This window comes from Dunckerocampus dactyliophorus, chromosome 12 (genome assembly GCF_027744805.1).
Source record: "Dunckerocampus dactyliophorus isolate RoL2022-P2 chromosome 12, RoL_Ddac_1.1, whole genome shotgun sequence".
In the NCBI taxonomy this organism is placed as follows: domain Eukaryota; kingdom Metazoa; phylum Chordata; class Actinopteri; order Syngnathiformes; family Syngnathidae; genus Dunckerocampus; species Dunckerocampus dactyliophorus.
This window is the reverse complement of record NC_072830.1, coordinates 1989978-2008420: the sequence shown is the minus strand read 5'-3', so window position 1 is coordinate 2008420 and position 18443 is coordinate 1989978. Positions and strand designations below refer to the sequence as shown.

Here is an 18443-nt window from a genome sequence, read left to right as displayed (position 1 = left end):
AGTGAGGCTGGGCTGCATCAAGTATTGGGAGCAGGGCTGGGAATCTCGGGGTACCTCACGATACGACACGCGATACATGGCTCACAATAACAACAATATTTTGATACAGTAATGGGGGAATCAAATCAATAAATAAAATAATTTCACAGTTTATATTTTGCTGCATTCAGCTGGGATAGGCTCCAGCTTACCCGTGACCCTAATGAAGACAAGCGGTATAGGAAATGGGTGGAATTTTTTTACCACATTTTTGAAGTGACTCACTCACTCTTAGTTGAGTGTAGGCTTACGTGTGCGTCCTACGAGGAACATCGGCTTGTCGCAGGCCGTATTGCAGTCATCTTTGAAGACAAGTCGCGGGCCGCAAAATGTGACTCGGCAGGCCGCAAATGGCCCACGGGTCACCAGTTTGAGACCACTGAGCTAACTGAATCTACAGTTCAAGGAGTAGGACGAGGAGGAGGAAAATACGACGGCAGGAGCAATAACTTTTTTACAAGGATACACAAACACTGCAGCCGAACAGCGCCAGGAAGATGCACGGTCAGAGGAGTGAAATACGTGTGAGTCACTTCATCATTTCCTGTGTCCAACCTAGTAGGTTGATCACTGAAATTCAAACGAAGGTTTGAACTTCTTTGCAAGTGTTTAAACAAGAGAGGAATGTGAGAAAATGTTAATGCCTATGTTAGAAAAGTGCATAAAGTGTATGGTGAGGGCTTTTACAGCCTTAAAACATATAGAATCATTGGAAACAAATATACTGTAGTTGGCTACTTTGCGGATTTCACTTATTGCAGGCTATTTTGGGAACTTGTCCCCCGCGATAAACAAGGGAACAATGTATTAACATTGTTGTGCCAAAGAACTACGTTACTGGCACACTGACACCTCGCCACACCACACTGGCTAGCTACTAGCGGGCTAGCGACTAGCGCCCACACACTTGCCTGCAGCGCGTCAGCACCGTGCTCGCGGTGCGTCAGGTCATTACCAAAAGATAAAGCTACTTATTGGAGATGCTGTGTTTTTGTTTATGAGTTTGTAAACGCTTGATGCAGGCGTTCGCTTCTATGTTGCAACGTGAAACCAATGTGCCAAGGACGGAAGTTCCAGTAATGCTTAAAAGGAGCAAAATATGAGAAATGACTGTAAGTATTAGATGTTATTATGCATGAACCCGTTACTACGTGGTCACAGCATGTATATAAAACCATAAAACCTTGTTTTGGAGGTGTTTTAATAGCAGGCTTTCTAGGCAGCATAGGTGTGTCCTATTACATGCATTAATTACCTCTCTTTTTATCTGTTTTTATAGCTTTAGAACGCACAGAAAAGAGAAAGACGTGTGTTCATGTTTATATAAAGATTGTGGATGATGGGAAAAAATTCCAAAAAAGTGCAGTTTTCCTTTAAAGCGTGTGAACTATTGATTTATTGACAAGGTATAGTTTAAATCAATGGGTAATGTACGGAAACAAAAACTATGATTACATTAATTATGTATTTTAAGGACATCAGATGTACTTTTTACAACTTTTTATAACCTCCCTCTCTATTTGTTCGTACACTATTTTGAACCTACGGCAGCATCAGCTGCAGTTCCCCTCATGTCCACCGAGCGGCAGCACTCATGAACCATGACCTGTGCTTTGCTATGGCTGGAATAAGGACTGTGGTCTTACGGTCATAACCTATCCTTGCAACATTAACAACAACGACACAAGAAGGCAGTAAAGTAAGAGGAGAATCAAATAATGTATCTCTTATACTGTAGATGTTGTGTACAGCTGCACTGCATGGGACAAAAAGGTGCACTTGCTCACCCCTGCAACCACAACAATAAATGCAGTATCTAAGTCATGACCTCAAAGTGCGTATTATTATTTTCGTAAAGTCAGAAGTTTTTTTGTGTCAGCGCAGGTGCTGCTCGTGTTGCGGCTGATGAGTGTACCGCGGTGTAATGAGATGAGCTGTGTTTGCTTTGGGCACTGTGTCGCTATCTATATCAGGAGGATCACTTTAGATATAATCCCATTGCGCAAGAATAGGCGGGTGATGCAAGCACAGGCTGGAGGGTCACAGTGCTGAGTCATGCTGGCCTCGTGTGCACATATGGTCGTGCAATGCGTTCAAACCTGGTTAACATTTGGGCTAACACCCGCTAAGTCTTTATCTTTCTCTTTTAGCCACAAATTGCACATGGCCCCGCCCCCACTTCCTCTTCTTCTTTCCCCTTGGGGTGAAGTTGAGGTTTGGTTGTCATGACAACCAAGGACACAGACCTGTCTATTTTCTCTTTGCAAAGTTTCTCTTGTTGCAAGCACATTGCACACATGAGCTGCTGTTGCCGGGATGGGGAAGCGGCCTACAACCCCCCCACCCAACACACACACACACACGCGCGCGCGCGCACACACCTTGTCACCAACACACAGGCCACAATGAGTTCTGAGAAATGTGACAGAAAGATATGAACACTTCCTGTCACTGCATCGGCACTAAAAGCTGTAAAGAGTCAGCATTCCTACTTGCTGCAGTCAGTCTTCATCTGAAAAAAAGCTTTCAGTTCCAGCAGCAAAAAATATGAAAATGACCACAACAGAATCATTTATCATAACTTTACACCACAAATCATATTTCAACTATCTAACTGACACAGCAGCTTAAATCAAACACATTTCTCTCGTTCTTGCCGCACGGGTACTTGTTGCCAGGTGGAATTTTGACATGACAAAAGAAAATGAAAAAAATTGGCAAATGATACTGGCAACGTCTGATATATTCAGATTTTGAAACCATTTTCCCCGTAGGAAATAATTAGGGGGACCAATGATAACGCATTGACGACGGTAACTAATTTATTTCATGAATTACATTCCACTTTTTTTGCATCTTTAACGCATGCTCATCATGGCAAGCCACATCTCGCCGTTATGACGGCAGATGGGGGCACAGTGTCGCATCCCCACAGAGTCTGACACACTTCTGTAGCTTCACTCTGACCCGAACACATCAACAGCAGTGCAATTCCAACCCCACATACTGTACAGTGTGTATCTCCAACGCACACACACGTTTATCCGTTCCTCCTGGGAACGCTTCCGCATTCTTGGACATTCCAAACTCTGACAATCACAACAGTAACTATATTATGCGTGTACGTGCGGTGTAAATAAACAAAGACCAAGAACAATAAGTGGATATTCTTGTCTTTAAGTGTGGTCGGACATCACAGAAAATACACGGGAAACGGAAATTCAACTTAAATGAGGTCTTCGGACACAACAGCTCATCGCCCAAAATAACACGGTTAAAGTGTGATTCAAATGTTCTGCTACCATTAAAGACTAGAAGCAAATGTATGGTATCTTTAAGCTTGATTTCAAATTTCTGTTGATTTGGAGCTGTTAATGTACAAAAATCCATCCACCTACGCCGCCTATCCTCACTAGGGTCACGGGTATGCTGGAGCCTATCCCAGCTGACTTCGGGCGAGAGGCGGGGTACACCCTGGACTGGTGGCCAGCTAATGGCAGGGCACATATAGACAAACAATCACCACACTCACATTCATACCTATGGACAATTTAGAGTCACCAATTAACTTTAAAGGCATGTTTTTGGAATGTGGGAGGAAACTGGAGTACCCGGAGAAAACCCACACACACATGCACGGGGAGAACATGCAAACAAATCGTGTCATGTAATTTATCTTTCTTTTAACAAAATACAGTAAAAAAATGGGCATATTTCAGACATAGTGGCAAATGGTGATTAATCATGATTAATTAATTTGAAAACTGGTTGATCTGAGGAACTAATGAAGAACTGATGAAGAACTAATTGTAGAGAAAAAAAAGAATTTGCTGAGTGGGTAAATAATTATTACAAGTAGATTTTAGAATAACTGTTTGCATTGATGTTCCTTGATGCTCGTCTTCTGTGGAGTACAGCTGCAACACGCACGCTGAAGTCTGTGATGACATTGCCACACAGCTCAAGAGGGATTCTACGAATTTCCTGACAGATGTTGGTCATCAGAGCCTCAATGGTCTGTGGGTTGTTGCAGTACACTCTCTCCTTCAGGTATCCCAATGTCATCACAAATTTCAGTGTGCGTGTTGCAGCTGTAATCCACAGAAGAGGAGCGTGGATTGAACATGTCTTCAATTCTTGAACTGTGTGGAAAACAAGATATTTGAATCACTACTCGGTATTAAGTATAAAATGCAGTACAGGCACAGCCTGCAGTGATGATCGAACAATGAAAGTGTACACATTCAAGAGGGATCCGGTCCAATCGCATTGTGTACGCGTGTAATTCTGACTCTTCAGTGGAAAACGATGGACTTAAGGACATTTTTAAGCAGCAAGCATTGCGGTTAGCTGCTTTAGCATGAGACTGAAACGCGACCAGTTTATCCTTAAAAGGAATGAGTTCACACTTTGTGTGACACGCCTTCACGAGTGCTCATTTGTGCAACTACACAAATACTACACACAAAGATGAGCAACGTCTTAGCTGACATGCCTGTGCAGCCGTGTCTCCATGTTTGGCGGATGCGTTCAACGGAATGTGTGCGTTATGTAGTTGGTGTGCGCGTGAGCGTGTGACTGTTAGAGCACTTCCTGTGTGAAGCACGTGGCACAGACGAGTTCATAAAACCATCACGTTCACTTCTTGCTTTCTTTCTTCTGGGGACCCAACGCTGGTAAGACCTTGACAAGCAGGACAATGTTTCATACTGGACTGACTCATCTTTTGTTGATGTTATTGTAAATGCTAAGTATGAGTGGATATACAGGATATGTTGTGTAGGTTGTCCTGTGATGAGGGGCGCATTGACAAGCTGATGTTCAGTGTTGTCGGCCATAAAGTAGAAAGCACTACTAAACGTTACTGTACAGTGTAGTGTTTCCTACTTTATGGATGACTCCACTGTTTGCTGCAGAGGAGCGACGGCGTCACATTCAATTCAAACTTCATATGTTTGTTTCATAAACTGCTATTTTGACGCATTGCATGAGATGTCTTTTTAACAGGGATCTTTAATAAAACAAAAAGACATTATTCAAATGTTGAAACAGATAATAAGAAAAAAAAAAGAAATCAAGATTACATACAAACATTTACTATATATTTATTTGCCATTTGTGTTAATTTTTTCCACATTCAAAATTGCAACAAAGCTCAAAAGGTAAATGTCTTTATAAAAACACAAGAAAGCCAAAATAGAAAATGTATAAAAATGTGTAAAAAAAAATGCAATGTGTTTTTTTTATATTGGATATAGTTTGGACCCATTTTAAGTATGATTTCTGTATTTAATTGTTGTGTTTCAATAAAAGTGCCGAGATGTGTTTGCACTCATCATCATGTTGTTCACACTGACTAGACTATAATTGAGTAATTCATTTGGACTTCATTAGCCATTGCTAATGAATTAAAAACGGAGCATTTGGATATAAAATGGTGACGTGTATCTCGGTGTGTGTTAGCTAGCAAACCAGATCATATTCTAATCCCAAGGTAGCGGCTGCAGGAAATTGGACGGGACCAAACCTCGTCTTCCTTGCAGGTCGCCCTGAAAAAGAAAGAGATTGTGAGCAAAAACACCCAACAAAAAAAGTGGCAAAAGTCTTAAACGACAAGATGCTCACGTAGTAGAATCCATCTGGATCCATGTCTCCTAGAACATAAATGATGTCACCCGAACGAAAGGCCAGTTCAGCCTGTAGGAGAAACCACGACATCTTAACTTGGAGACAAACCAAATTGTGTTATGTTATTTCATGTCTCAGTGCAGAGTTCTCGTACGTCACTGTCCATATTCGGCGAACTTTCCCAGGGGTCGTAGTCAAATAAGGCCACCATTCTGCGTACAATCACGCCTTCAGGAACACTGGACACCTCGCTCACATCAGGGGTCAAAGACATTCCTACAGAGACCCAATGAAAAGAATGCTCACCAACGAATGAACTGACGAATAAAGGAAGGAACGAGTTATCATAAGAACTGACAAGGAAGCTAACCAAAAAAAATTGAACCAGCTACTGAAGGAAAAACATGAACAAATAAAATAATAACGGCACAAACAAAACCCAACAAAGTGACGAACGAACAGTCGAACAAACAAGCGAGCGAACGGACTAATGAAATAACAAGCGAAGTAACAGACTGACTAAAAACAAGGTTACACGCAATACAACACTCATGCACATAAACTAACCAAGTAGCTAACAAACTAAACTAACAAATTATCAAACGAAATATCATCTGAACAAATTTACGAAGAGACAAAGTAGCTAACTAGCTAACAGTACATGTAGCATGTTGAAGCAACTTGGTCATGGCGATACCTGTTTGATCGACAGGGATGAAGCCCTGCTGCATGAGTAAATGCTTGAGATACTCGTCATCCACGGGGATTTCGGCCACCATGTTACTCGGCACGTAGCCCGAGAGGCCGCCCGATTCTCCGTGATAGAAGCCGTCGCAGTCTTTGTCTCCAAACACCTGGACAGGTACACAGACACTTGGCTGTTGTGGGTTGTTGCTGGTGACCCACAAACACACGCAGCTGCGTACGTCTTCAGTTAAATGACGTGAGCTCAAACAGGAAGTGAGAAGAAATGTGCTCGATCAAGTGAAAGAAAACAGGAAACTGTACGATCCTGTCAGGAGATCATTTGCTACACCTGCACTGGCTCGTATCAGTTCCGAAAAGTGCAGCAGACATTCTCCGAATGAGAAGAGTGTCTGTTTTTCTAGAAAATGTACCACTTTTATTCTCAAAAATACCCAGCTTTTTCTCAAAAATAGATTTTCAACTTTTTTGCAATAGTGTACAACTTTTTTCACAACAATGTTTCACTTTCTTCTTGAAAATACGCAACTGTTTTTCAAGAAAACATGGATTTTTCTCTAAAATACAATATACACAGTTTTGTTAAATATATACAAAAATACTTGTTTCTCAAAAACTTTTTTTTATCAAAAATACACCTTTTTACACCAAATACACCAAAAATCTACTTTTTTTTGGAAAATATGCTAATTTATTCTTGCAAAACGCCACTTTTATTCCCACTTTTATTAGCAGTGTCACAGTGCCCTCTACTCGTCAAGCATGTACAGTAGCAGTATAAATACTGACTGAGCAAAATAAAATAAAATATAGACCAGTCGGCTTGTGTTCGTATCCGCGAGTGTTCACTAGTCGGATGTTCGTAAGTTGGGGACCTAGTGTACATAAATGTGGTATTTGATGTAGACACGGCTATCACAGAAATACTTGAAGAGATTTTCGGCACAAAGGGAATGCTGTGGCATAAACGAGAGGACATAGTTGAGTTCCTTGGAAACCAATTGTAGCGTTCCGGATAGGGCAGGGGTTGCAACCCGCAGCTCGGGAGCCACATGCGGCACTTTAGCCTCCTTGTTGCGGCTCCCTTTTTTTTTTAACACCGAAGTGGCGTAAATGTGCATTTTCGAAATGAATGTGAAATATCCGACTCACCGCAAGTCCGTAAATGCATCTAGACTGCGTTCTGACTGCTGATTGGATGAGCGAGGGAGGGGGGGGATGGGCTAGTGTATGCAGTGAATCTCAAAAAAGCTGAGAGGGTTTTGAGTCAAGGGCCGCACGGTGGTCTAGTGGTTGGCTCTGACTGTGTTGTCCACACAGTCACAGTCACAGACTGGAGATCGGGAAGACGTGGGTTGGATTCTCCCTTGGCATTTCTGTGTGGAGTTTGCATGTTCTCCCCTGCGTGTGTGGGTTTTCTCCGGGTACTCTGGTTTCCTCCCACGTTCCAATAACATGCATGTTAGCTTCATTGGAGACTCTACATTGTCCATAGGTATGAATGTATGAATGTTTGTTTGTCTATATGTGCCCTGCCCTGATTGGCTGGCGACCAGTCCAAATAAGTCACTGAGAAGGTTTGGATAGTTGACAGATTTAGCGAGAAAATGGCCAAGTTGGCAACACCGGGCTGCACATGAGATGGGAAGCCAATCACAGATGGAGAATACATGAAAGAATCGCTCATAAAAATATCACAGCATCTATTCTGCGGATTAGAAAATAAACAGGAAATTACTGAGAAAATGAAAGAACGCCTTTCTTTACAAAGACAGTCAAGGACAGCACCAGTGGAGGTTACTGATGACAAGTCAGCGCAGGCATAAACACTAAGGAGCAAACAACACTGATGTTGCACATACAGGTATGTGAACTCTGATGGACTGATGGCTACATTTTACATTCATTTTATACAAACATGGCAACCACTCAGCAAGACTTACAGAGTTGAGTGTTTTTCGTATTTCAGAGTAGGCCGACATGTTGTGGTTGTAACAGGTAACCTTTTAAAAAGATTACAATTTTTATAAGCAGTGTGATGTTTTTATTTATTTACTGGAAGAGGAGGCAAAATGGCTCTTTTGATGGTAAAGGTTGCCGACCCCTGGGATGGGGGTAGCACTGAATGTAACATAATGTTCTCTTTAGTGATCTGATGCGACCCAAGAAACTCCAGCATGACTGCTCATCTAATGATGAACAGTCAAAAACATTTGAAGCATCTCGAATAGTTTCTCAAGATCTCTCTTTCTCTTTCTCTCTCTTTCTCTTCCCCCCCCCCCCAGTATGTCCACTCCAAGGCTCCATTCTTTTTTTCTTGAAAAAAAAAAACATTATTCCTGAAAAAAAAAACATTGTCTTTTTCTTAAAAATATACTCCTTTATCTTCCTCAAAAATATGCAACTTTATTCTTGCAAATTCACAGCTTTTTTTCCTGAAAAATTCCAGTGGGGTCCCAATACTTCTTCAGGCTGATTGTGTCAATCAAAAGTGAGCTTCACTATCTACAGTATGTCAAGGCTGTCAAATGTTCTCGTCACAAACAACATGACTAGAAAAGACAAGAAGTGATCTGATACCTTGATGATCTGTCCGGGCACGAAAGGCAGCTCCTCGGCCGCAGTGTCAGGGTTAGGCGACATGGCCGCGGGGTTGTAAGGATAGAGCGCCACAAAGAGTCGAGGGCAGGCAGGTAGAGACACCTGACTGGCTGTTTCCAGCTCCCACTCTCGGAGGTCCTCGGGGGTGGCGATCCTCACCTCGTTGGGGTAAATCAAGACGTCCAGCTCCAGACTGGCCTCCATTGACAGCAGCAGTGAAGTGACCACTTGGCGGACAGATGGTGGACTGCCCTCCTACGTCCTCATCCTCATTGGAGGTAACTAAGCCAAGCAGCAGCTACGCTAATCCTCTTTGAAGCTCTTGGATGAACTGGCAGGTTCACAATTAACTTGTAAACTGGACAAAAGTACTAGCATCTTGGCAGAAGAGAAAAAGAAACTGTGTACACATTAATATTCTAAAATATTACAGTAGTACAAATAGAAATGCATAGTCTGGATATCTTCCCTTTCATTCATTCAATTCTTCCAAATTGTCTCCACTATGTATTTATGTATTCATGTCCACCAGCCAGTAGAATCGCATGAATTCTCCCAATCAGCAAAAAATGAACGACAATTAAAAGATAAATGGATCATTTTTGGGCCCTATGACAGTAGTCCTCTTCCTCCCCCATGTGGTGACTTGACCCAGTTAAGGCAAAGACATTAAGTCAACACTTCCTCTTTTGATCTGTGCAAGGTCAGCAGGTGGTAATCGCCTCTAGCAGCATGGTCATCAATTAACACCACTCTCTGTTTGTGTGCGACAGGGACAGCTAACATAGGAGAGATGGTTATTTTTTTAAATATATTTTATTCATGAACTAATTGATGTCATACAAAACACCTATATTTATTTATTTTATTTTTATATTGTATATTTGTCTATATTTTATTTTCCACTGTCACTGATGGAGTACTATATGAAAAACAATAATAGGTATACTTCACAAAAAAAATAGAAGCACAAAAAAATCTTTCCAATGATTTGAAGCATAGGCTGTAACATATATCGAAGTTAACGTACTGTACTCAAGTCAACCACAAGGTGGTGTGGTGGAGCAACTTTTAAATTCCACCTGTCTGTGCGGTGTATGTGGCGTCGTACTGCTGGCTTTCGAATACAACGAGCTCCGTAAATAATGACATGTCGTAGCAATGTAACAGACTTGCGAATGATATTTATGTCTGTATATTCAACATAATGCATAATTTGAAGGTTGATTGTACTTACTTTCAACAGCATGTGTGGTAGTTTAGCCGCAGCAAGGAGGTTTTTTTATTCTGGGTGGTTTTTACTCCAGGCCGCACGGTGGTCTAGTGGTTAGCACGTTGGCCAATACAGGAACAGCCCGGAGATCGGGAAGACCTGGGTTCGATTCTGGGCATTTCTGTGTGGAGTTTGCATGTTCTCCCCGTGTGCGCGTGGGTTTTCTCCGGGCACTCCGGCTTCCTCCCACATTCCAAAAACATGCATGTTAGGTTAATTGGCGACTCTAAATTGTCCATAGGTATGAATGTGAGTGTGAATGGTTGTTTGTCTATATGTGCCCTACGATTGGCTGGCGACCAGTCCAGGGTGTACCCCGCCTGTCGCCCGAAGTCAGCTGGGATAGGCTCCAGCATGCCCCTGCGACCCTAATGAGGATGAAGCGGTATAGAAAATGGATGGATGGATGGGTTTTTACTCCTGTGTGGGTTCTCTCGTTCCCTCCTAAAAGTAAAAAAAACAGATGTGTTAGCTTCATTGAATAACACGACATGCTGATTTGATTGAAAACACAAAAAACTTTAAATGAGTTTAAATGAGAATAATTGTCTATATCTACCAATTAAAAAATAACTACCTATCTATTTGGCTATTACACTAGCTAGCATCTGTCATTTAGTGATGTAAGGGTAACCAATCTGCACTACCTAAAATGTAGCTATTGTGCTAGCCAACATATGTCTCACTTTCTAGCCACCTTAGGGTACACTATATCTCAATAGCTGTAAAGAATAACTATATATTTCTCTCTATATATGTACGTAAAAAAATAACTACCTATTTATAATTACATAGCTATTGCTAACTAACGAGCCAGCTAAGGCGCAGCTACCCGCCGGAACTTCATTACCCATGATGCCTTTCGCCTTTCAGCCATGCGTTCAGTCCAGGGACTATTACATCATTGGCACTGACGCCCACCTTTCTGGGAGATGACGTGATCGAGGGAGGGGGTGCAGGGTGGGGAGAGAGAGGGTGTCCCGTCTGCAGACAAGCAAAGAGCAGCTGCAGCCTTCACTTGGCGTAGGATTTTCACCGCATTGCGAATTGAAAGGAGAGGGAAACAAACACAAATATTTTTCCCCCTTAAGGCGAGTCTCGACTCACCTCTAAGACCAAGAAAAAAAAAAAACATTTATACTGTCCAAAGATGGTCGACCGTGAGCAGCTGGTGCAGAAAGCCAGGCTGGCCGAGCAGGCTGAGAGATATGACGACATGGCAGCCGCTATGAAATCGGTGAGTCCATCCATGCATCACGTTACTCCCGCGCTCATCATCACTGTCAGTGAGGGAGGGGGTGGCCCTTTTTCAGCCAAATCGGGGCTTGAGCTAACATGCAGTATAGTGAGTCCTAATTTTGTACATTTGAGTCATAATTTTGTGTGTTTGGCTGTGATGCGGCTGCTGTTTGGGCGGTGCCTTCCTATGGCATGACAATGAGGTGCCTCCAAGCAGGCCTGCACAACCGTCCGATACTACATCACGAAAGCATCTTTAGTTGCGATATTTATATTAACATCACATTAAAAAAAAACAAACATGAGTACTCACAGAAATCCTCATCCCTTTCCTTTCTCCTTTCTCACTGGAATGACAAGATTATTATTATTATGATTATTTTAATGAAATGATAAAGGCAGGTCCTTCTTCAACATTCACTCTACAAAAGAAAAGAGATGGATGAAGTACAGCAAGGGAGAGAGGAGAGGAGCTGTTCTTTCCTCCACTCAGACGTAGGAGGCAGTCGAAGCTCTCTTCTAGAATGTTCTGCTGTCATATTGCAGTAAGCCAGTATGAAGACATTGTTTGACACAATCCAAGCACAATGTGCTGTGTCACGCCAGCTGCATCATCACCAACAACTAAATCATCTTTCAAAGGTGAACCATTCATTAGAGGCTCCTATGCAGCACCGCTAGCCAAAGTGCGGCCCGGGGGCCATTTTCAGTCCGCAGCTAGTTTTTTATAGGCCCTGGCATAGTCTGAAAATGTAATTAATTCATTATTAGTAAGATATATTATGAGTCCTTACACTAATTAGCTTGGTCAGCCATGACACAAAGCTAAGATGTCAAGGTTTTTTTCAGGTAGCTTAGAGCGACCCTACATTGACCTGCATTGGATTACTTTTAGCATCTTTGAAGCGGAAAATGTATCAAAACGGCCCCTCGCAGTCTTTCATTTTCATGTGCGCGGTCCTCCATGGAAAAAGATTTGGACACCCCCCGCTAGAGAGGGTGTGATCCTATAAAAATGCCTATTTCTGACACGCTAACCCAGGGGTGTCCAAAGTGCGGCCCGGGGGCCATTTACGGCCCGTGACTGCTTTTTTACTGGCCCTCGGCACTTTCTAAAAATACGATTAAACCACACATTTAAAAAACCAACAGCAAAAATGAGGGGAAAAAAGCAGTAATTTAACAAGAATAAAGAGAAAACATGAAGGGAGTAAAGTCATGATATTAACAGAAAAAAACAGCATGAAGTTGAAATATTATAGGAAACAAGTTGTAATATAAGGAACAAACCAAACAAAGAATTAAGTTGACATTTTTAGGAAAATGAGGTTGGGTAAATGCTATAATGTTATGATAATAAAGTCAAAATATTAAGAGAAGTCATATTAGTATGAGAACAAAACGTAGAATGTTGATATATTTGTAAAAGTCATGTAAGGAGAAACAATATCACCAAATAATAATACTATTATTATCACTGATCAAATGAATAAATATATTTTATATGTGTAAATATATATATATATATATATATACATGATATTCAATATTTTGTTTGGGTTGTTTTGTTGTTGTTTTTATTTAAAAGCGGCCCCCGTATCTTTTGATTTTTCAGTATGCGGCCGTCAGTAGAAATAGTTTGCACACCCCAGCTCTAACCCTTAAATACGCCTCTCGCAGTTATTAAACACAGTTTTACGCATGAGGAAATACAGTACACAGTATCGCACTTACAGTACATGCAGTTACACAACATCACATCTTGTCAAAGCATCTTCCTGCTGGAAAATGTTGAGCAGAGCCGGTGAGCCCATTAGGCAATAAAGGCAGATGCTCAGGGCGCTGTGGCCTCCAGGGGGCGACAAAAAATGGAGAAAAACCTTTAATATTATTCATTTAAAGTAGTAATTACTATTAGCTGAAAACATTCCCATTGATTGTAAAGGAACAAACACGTTTTCCTACATCGTAGTTGGATATACCGCCAGGTATTTATTATAGCTCTGGGCAATTATTTTGTTGAGTTTTTGTATGAAGTTGTTGGACAGTGGAAGAGTATTTAGATTATATACAAATATTTCTTAAATTAGTTTGCTTATTTGTTTGTAACTGATTGCATGTTGGATTCATCGTCCCTGTTGCCCTGCAGATAGTGCCATCACACCACTTTCCATTGAAATTACGATAAAAAAACAACATATTTACCATTTTAAAGCAGGGAAAATAAATCTGCGAATACTGAAAATATGAATATAATGCCTCTAAATAGATGATTGTGATTTTTGGACATGAGGCTGGATGACATCCACATCAGCAGTGACTTAAAGAAGAAGACGCTTGCGTCTTCTAAGTAAGTTGATGCACACTTTGCTGATGGGGATGTCATCCAGCCTGATGTCCAAAATCACAACTATCCCTTTAACGCTCGTGTCTGTGCTGCCCTCTCACCCCACCTCCCGCGTGACACGCCCTATCTTTGCATCTGTACGAGGCGCTAACATCCAAACGGCTTACAGAGAGCAAGTTTCCTCAAAATTGGTGGCATCTCTTGCTGTGATGATGCAATAAAAAAAACTTTTTAAAAAAAGGTACATTTCAGCAGTGGAGAAGGTCATGCGTGCGCCGATGGTTTTCACTTACATTGCAGCTGCCTGGAGTGCTCATAGGAACATTTCAGGCCTCACGACCCCCCAACCATGACTGCATCCAACAATTTCAACTGTCTTGGCAAGCTAGCGTTACCGCCGTAGCTACGCGTGCGTAACGACAACGTAATGTTAGAATGGTCACATGACGTGTGCGAATACAAGAGTCTCCACACCGGGGGTGTACAAAGTGTGGCCTGCGGGCCATTGGTGGCCTGAAGCTCCTTTCCTTGTTTTATTGTCAGAGCATTAAAAGGAGGATGAAAAGGAAAGACATAAACGGTTACGAAAACAAGATATAACACGAAGACTAAACTTATCTGCTACCTCGCATATCACCCTCGGAAAAAGGTCAGAAGTCACAGGTCATACATCCTGACGCCCCCCTTTTGACAAGATAGCATTTAATAACGCAACAATGTCGGAAGTAGGTGCTTCGAGTGGACGAGGTCCCGGCCTATAGCGTTTCAGTAAATGTAAAACATGGCCGACGGTGTCAGTAAACACGTCGACTGTTGGCATTAGAGGTACGTTAGAGTCGAGATGCTGGAAGCTGGTGGCCATGCTACCTGTGCACGGGACAAAATATCACCTGATGGTATCGTATCGATATGGTGGGATGATGCTAAACGACCGGCCAAAAACATATTTTGTTATGTTTACTCACTGTTTTTTCCATAGGTCAGTGATTTTAAGATGAATCGTTGTCATGATATCGTATCACTAGTTGATCCACCATCCGCTACAATGATTTCACAGCATGCTTGTACACAGGAAGGTCATAGCAACATGTACAGTACTTACTGGTCACTGTTGACGTCATCTGCGTCCAGCGCTGATGTCATCCTCTATGGTGTTTAGAGCCACTAGGGGGCATCTTTGCATGCTTTCTGGGGAGTTCCACTAGAAGAAGTGTAATAGTCCTCCATTCATTCCTTTCTTCAACATTCGGACATTCGGACACAACATTTCTCAGCATTTGCTCGACATTTCTGAAGGAAATTGCGACTTTGAGTCCTCCAGTTAATCGTTTCGACGTGTCCTCTTCCAGGTAACGGAGCTGAACGAGGCCCTGTCCAACGAGGAAAGGAACCTCCTGTCGGTGGCCTACAAGAACGTGGTGGGCGCCCGCCGCTCCTCCTGGCGCGTCATCTCCAGCATCGAGCAGAAGACGTCGGCCGACGGCAACGAGAAGAAGATCGAGATGGTGCGCGCCTACCGAGAGAAGATCGAGAAGGAGCTGGAGGCGGTGTGCCAGGACGTGCTCAACCTGCTGGACAACTTCCTGATCAAAAACTGCAGCGAGACGCAGCACGAGAGCAAAGTCTTCTACCTGAAGATGAAGGGCGACTACTACCGCTACCTGGCCGAGGTGGCCACGGGCGAGAAGCGTGCCACGGTGGTGGAATCGTCAGAGAAGGCCTACAATGAGGCGCACGAGATCAGCAAGGAGCACATGCAGCCCACCCACCCCATCCGCCTGGGGCTGGCGCTCAACTACTCCGTCTTTTACTACGAGATCCAGAACGCGCCCGAGCAGGCCTGCCACCTGGCCAAGACCGCCTTCGATGACGCTATCGCCGAGCTGGACACCCTCAACGAAGACTCCTACAAAGACTCCACGCTCATCATGCAGCTGCTGCGAGACAACTTGACACTGTGGACAAGTGACCAGCAGGACGACGAGGGCGGGGAGGGCAACAACTAAACAGGGAAAAAAAGAAAAAGGAAAAAGGGGGCCTCTCCCGAGTAGAGAAAATGAAAAAAAGAGTACCGTAATTGCGAAAAAGGCCGGTGGACTTTGGCAGCCGCTTTTGCCGACGACACTCGCGCGGCAGCAGTTCTTTATTTTTCCATGTGTTTGAAGAAACGAATGAAAAGGAGAGGTTAGGTTAGAGATGTAGAAATATACAGTACAGTACACACACGTGCGGTTGGAAGGGTCTCCGTCCTGGTCTTCTTCATTTTCTCTTTGACATTTGCTCCACTGATACGTTGTCGGCCAATCGGGCTGGAGCGGTCGTCGATGTTGTTGGGCTGAGACGGCCGCCTCGCGCCGGCACCGGAACTGGTCTGTCGAGACGAGCTGCTTACTTTCGATTCATCCTATTTCTTTTTTGCGTGATAGCGCGGCATCCTCCAGGGAGAACGTGCGTCACCGCTTGGCTCCAGGAAGTAGTCCGAACCCAGGAAGTCCTGACTAATTTCTAATGAATTGGCCGTCGTTTGGAACGATGCATTGTATTGTTGAAAAAGAATATGCTAAAAAAAAATATATATATATATATAGCACACACTTTTGGCGGCGAAGCAACAAAAAAGAGAGAAAAAAAACAAAGGAATGAGCAACTTCAGAGTTTGTAGTTTATTCCTGTATTTGTTTTCATTGAATGCACTTGCCTACTCTGCTGTTTATTCAGTGTACCATGACGACAAACCATCATAATATTCAGTATTGTGCATGCTGGTGATGTATTTATATACGGTAGCTTGACTTTATCGACTTATACTGTGGGTGTTGAGTATTCTTATGACCGAGAAAAATGACGCAAGCCTTCTAATTTATTTGTGTTTTTCTTTTTTAAAGAATGATTTGCTCTACCGAAACGGTGATCGTAAAAAAAAAATAAAAAATATATATATATATATATATATTACAAAAAACGGAGCTGTGCTGAGCGTTGCTTTAGTGACATGCAGTATGTGTATTTAATTTCTTAACGACACAACAAAATCATTGAAAAAGAAAAAAAGGACGCTAGAACCTCACCGGCGCTCACGGTTATCTTGCCGGCTGGTGTTTGTCGCATTCAACTATAAATGATGATGCATCGCTATTATTTCTCTCTGACATGCTACCTGCTTTGAGTAATGGTGACCCCCCCCCCCCACCCCGGCTTGTGTTTCTGTTCACGACATGGACCATGATTGTTTGTTTTGATACCTTCTCGCTGTTCCTGAGTGACAAAAATATATTGAATGTGAGTCATTATGTAGCAGTTGCACAAGAAACTCAAGTAATAGCTATGATCAATAATAAAACAACAAGTTGATGATTGAATGATCAATGCGCTGTTTTGGTGGTCTAGTGTATTGTTGTGTTATGAAGCCATTTGATTTCTTTGGTGCCATCATTATTATTATTATTATTATTATGACAGGATTGATTCAAGCATGTGTGCAATACTTTTTAAGTCACTTTTGCATGTGTGGTGAATATTCCTGTGCACCTTGAAGACATCATCTTGTGTTCTGACACGTCTCCAGATGAGGAGCTTCAGCGTAATCAATGCATCATTATGGTTCAGAACAGCAAAGGGGGCCTTAAAGGTCATCCACTAATGATGTCACCGCCTTGACTCAGCCTCTGTGAGCGTACAGTTACGTTATTTCACCGGCTGCTTTGCGTTTATTTTTAGTAGGAAAAAGTCGACGGGGGCTGCCTCAAGTTGCATGGAACCCCCCTTTAAAGCAGCCAAAAATAGCCTCAACTGCTTTTTATTTATCACTGATGATTGATTTGTCCTTTTTTCTTCTTTCTGTGTCACAAGAAGCAGGAATTGGTTTGAAGCTGACCTACGAGGCTGTGAGCTATTTTTATTTTTATTTTTTGATGGCCATCTGCTGCTCATTAAAGTTATTTTGGTTATCTGCATTATCCTTTCTTTTCCGTTTGTCTCATTTTTGCTGGCAATACATGGACCTCTTTTAACCCCCATGGAACTGAGTGTGGCGGATCCCTGCACAGCCGCCGTTCAGCGTTCACGGCCCCGCAAATTTGCTGTTTTTTTTGGCTCAAATATCTTCGTTTTCTCCATAAATGAGCCGTTTTTCCTGCAGAACCACATTTCATTCGCCGCAAGTCGATAATCTACACAGCATCTATGATAGTAAAGTGTACACAAATAACAACGTAACGACGTCACATCAATGCAAGAGGCTGGCGACCTGTGTGTGTGTGTGTGTGTGTGTGTGTGTGGGGCTTCGGCGGTCTTAAAACTTCCCGAGAACTGGTTGATACAAGTTAATCATGTCTACGCGGCTTGGAGAGTCGCAGTCACCGACAGCTAGCCGGGAGCCGTGTACCACCACTAGCCAACTACGTCGCTCCGGAACCCTCCAAAGTACTCTAATATTACATCGGGCACTTTCATTGCAAACGCTGATCCGAAACGCCTCCGTTAAGCTAGCTATGTTTCAGAGGGGGAGGCGCGAGCCATGTGTCAAAAATAGACATTTTATGGGCGTATCAGTTACTTGGCGTTTTTCAGCATTCGCGAGTGGTTGGGGAAAGTAACCTCCATGAAAAGCCA

General features: G+C 42.7%; 2 protein-coding genes across 3 annotated transcripts; one reads left to right on the top strand and one right to left on the bottom strand.

Moving 5' to 3' along the window:
• Window positions 1-5411: 5411 nt before the first annotated feature.
• On the bottom strand, window positions 5412-11973 carry si:ch211-105f12.2 (RIMS-binding protein 2-like). Of its 2 annotated transcripts, XM_054794655.1 has the most exons (7): window positions 11799-11973; window positions 11097-11230; window positions 8953-10690; window positions 6365-6521; window positions 5822-5943; window positions 5665-5736; window positions 5412-5588 (listed from the first exon to the last, which is right to left on the bottom strand). In XM_054794655.1, the coding sequence occupies exons 3-7, from the start codon at window positions 9175-9177 to the stop codon at window positions 5523-5525; spliced, it is 642 nt and encodes a 213-aa protein (XP_054650630.1). In that variant the 5' UTR covers window positions 9178-10690; window positions 11097-11230; window positions 11799-11973; the 3' UTR covers window positions 5412-5522. The 2 variants fall into 2 exon arrangements, with proteins under 2 accessions (XP_054650630.1, XP_054650631.1); XM_054794656.1 differs by lacking the exon at window positions 11097-11230.
• ywhag2 (3-monooxygenase/tryptophan 5-monooxygenase activation protein, gamma polypeptide 2) lies at window positions 11211-17785 on the top strand. The gene is made up of 2 exons (XM_054794654.1): window positions 11211-11483; window positions 15182-17785. Exons 1-2 carry the CDS (start codon window positions 11397-11399, stop codon window positions 15836-15838), a joined length of 744 nt encoding a protein of 247 aa, XP_054650629.1. The 5' UTR covers window positions 11211-11396; the 3' UTR covers window positions 15839-17785.
• The last annotated feature ends 658 nt before the right edge of the window (window positions 17786-18443 follow it).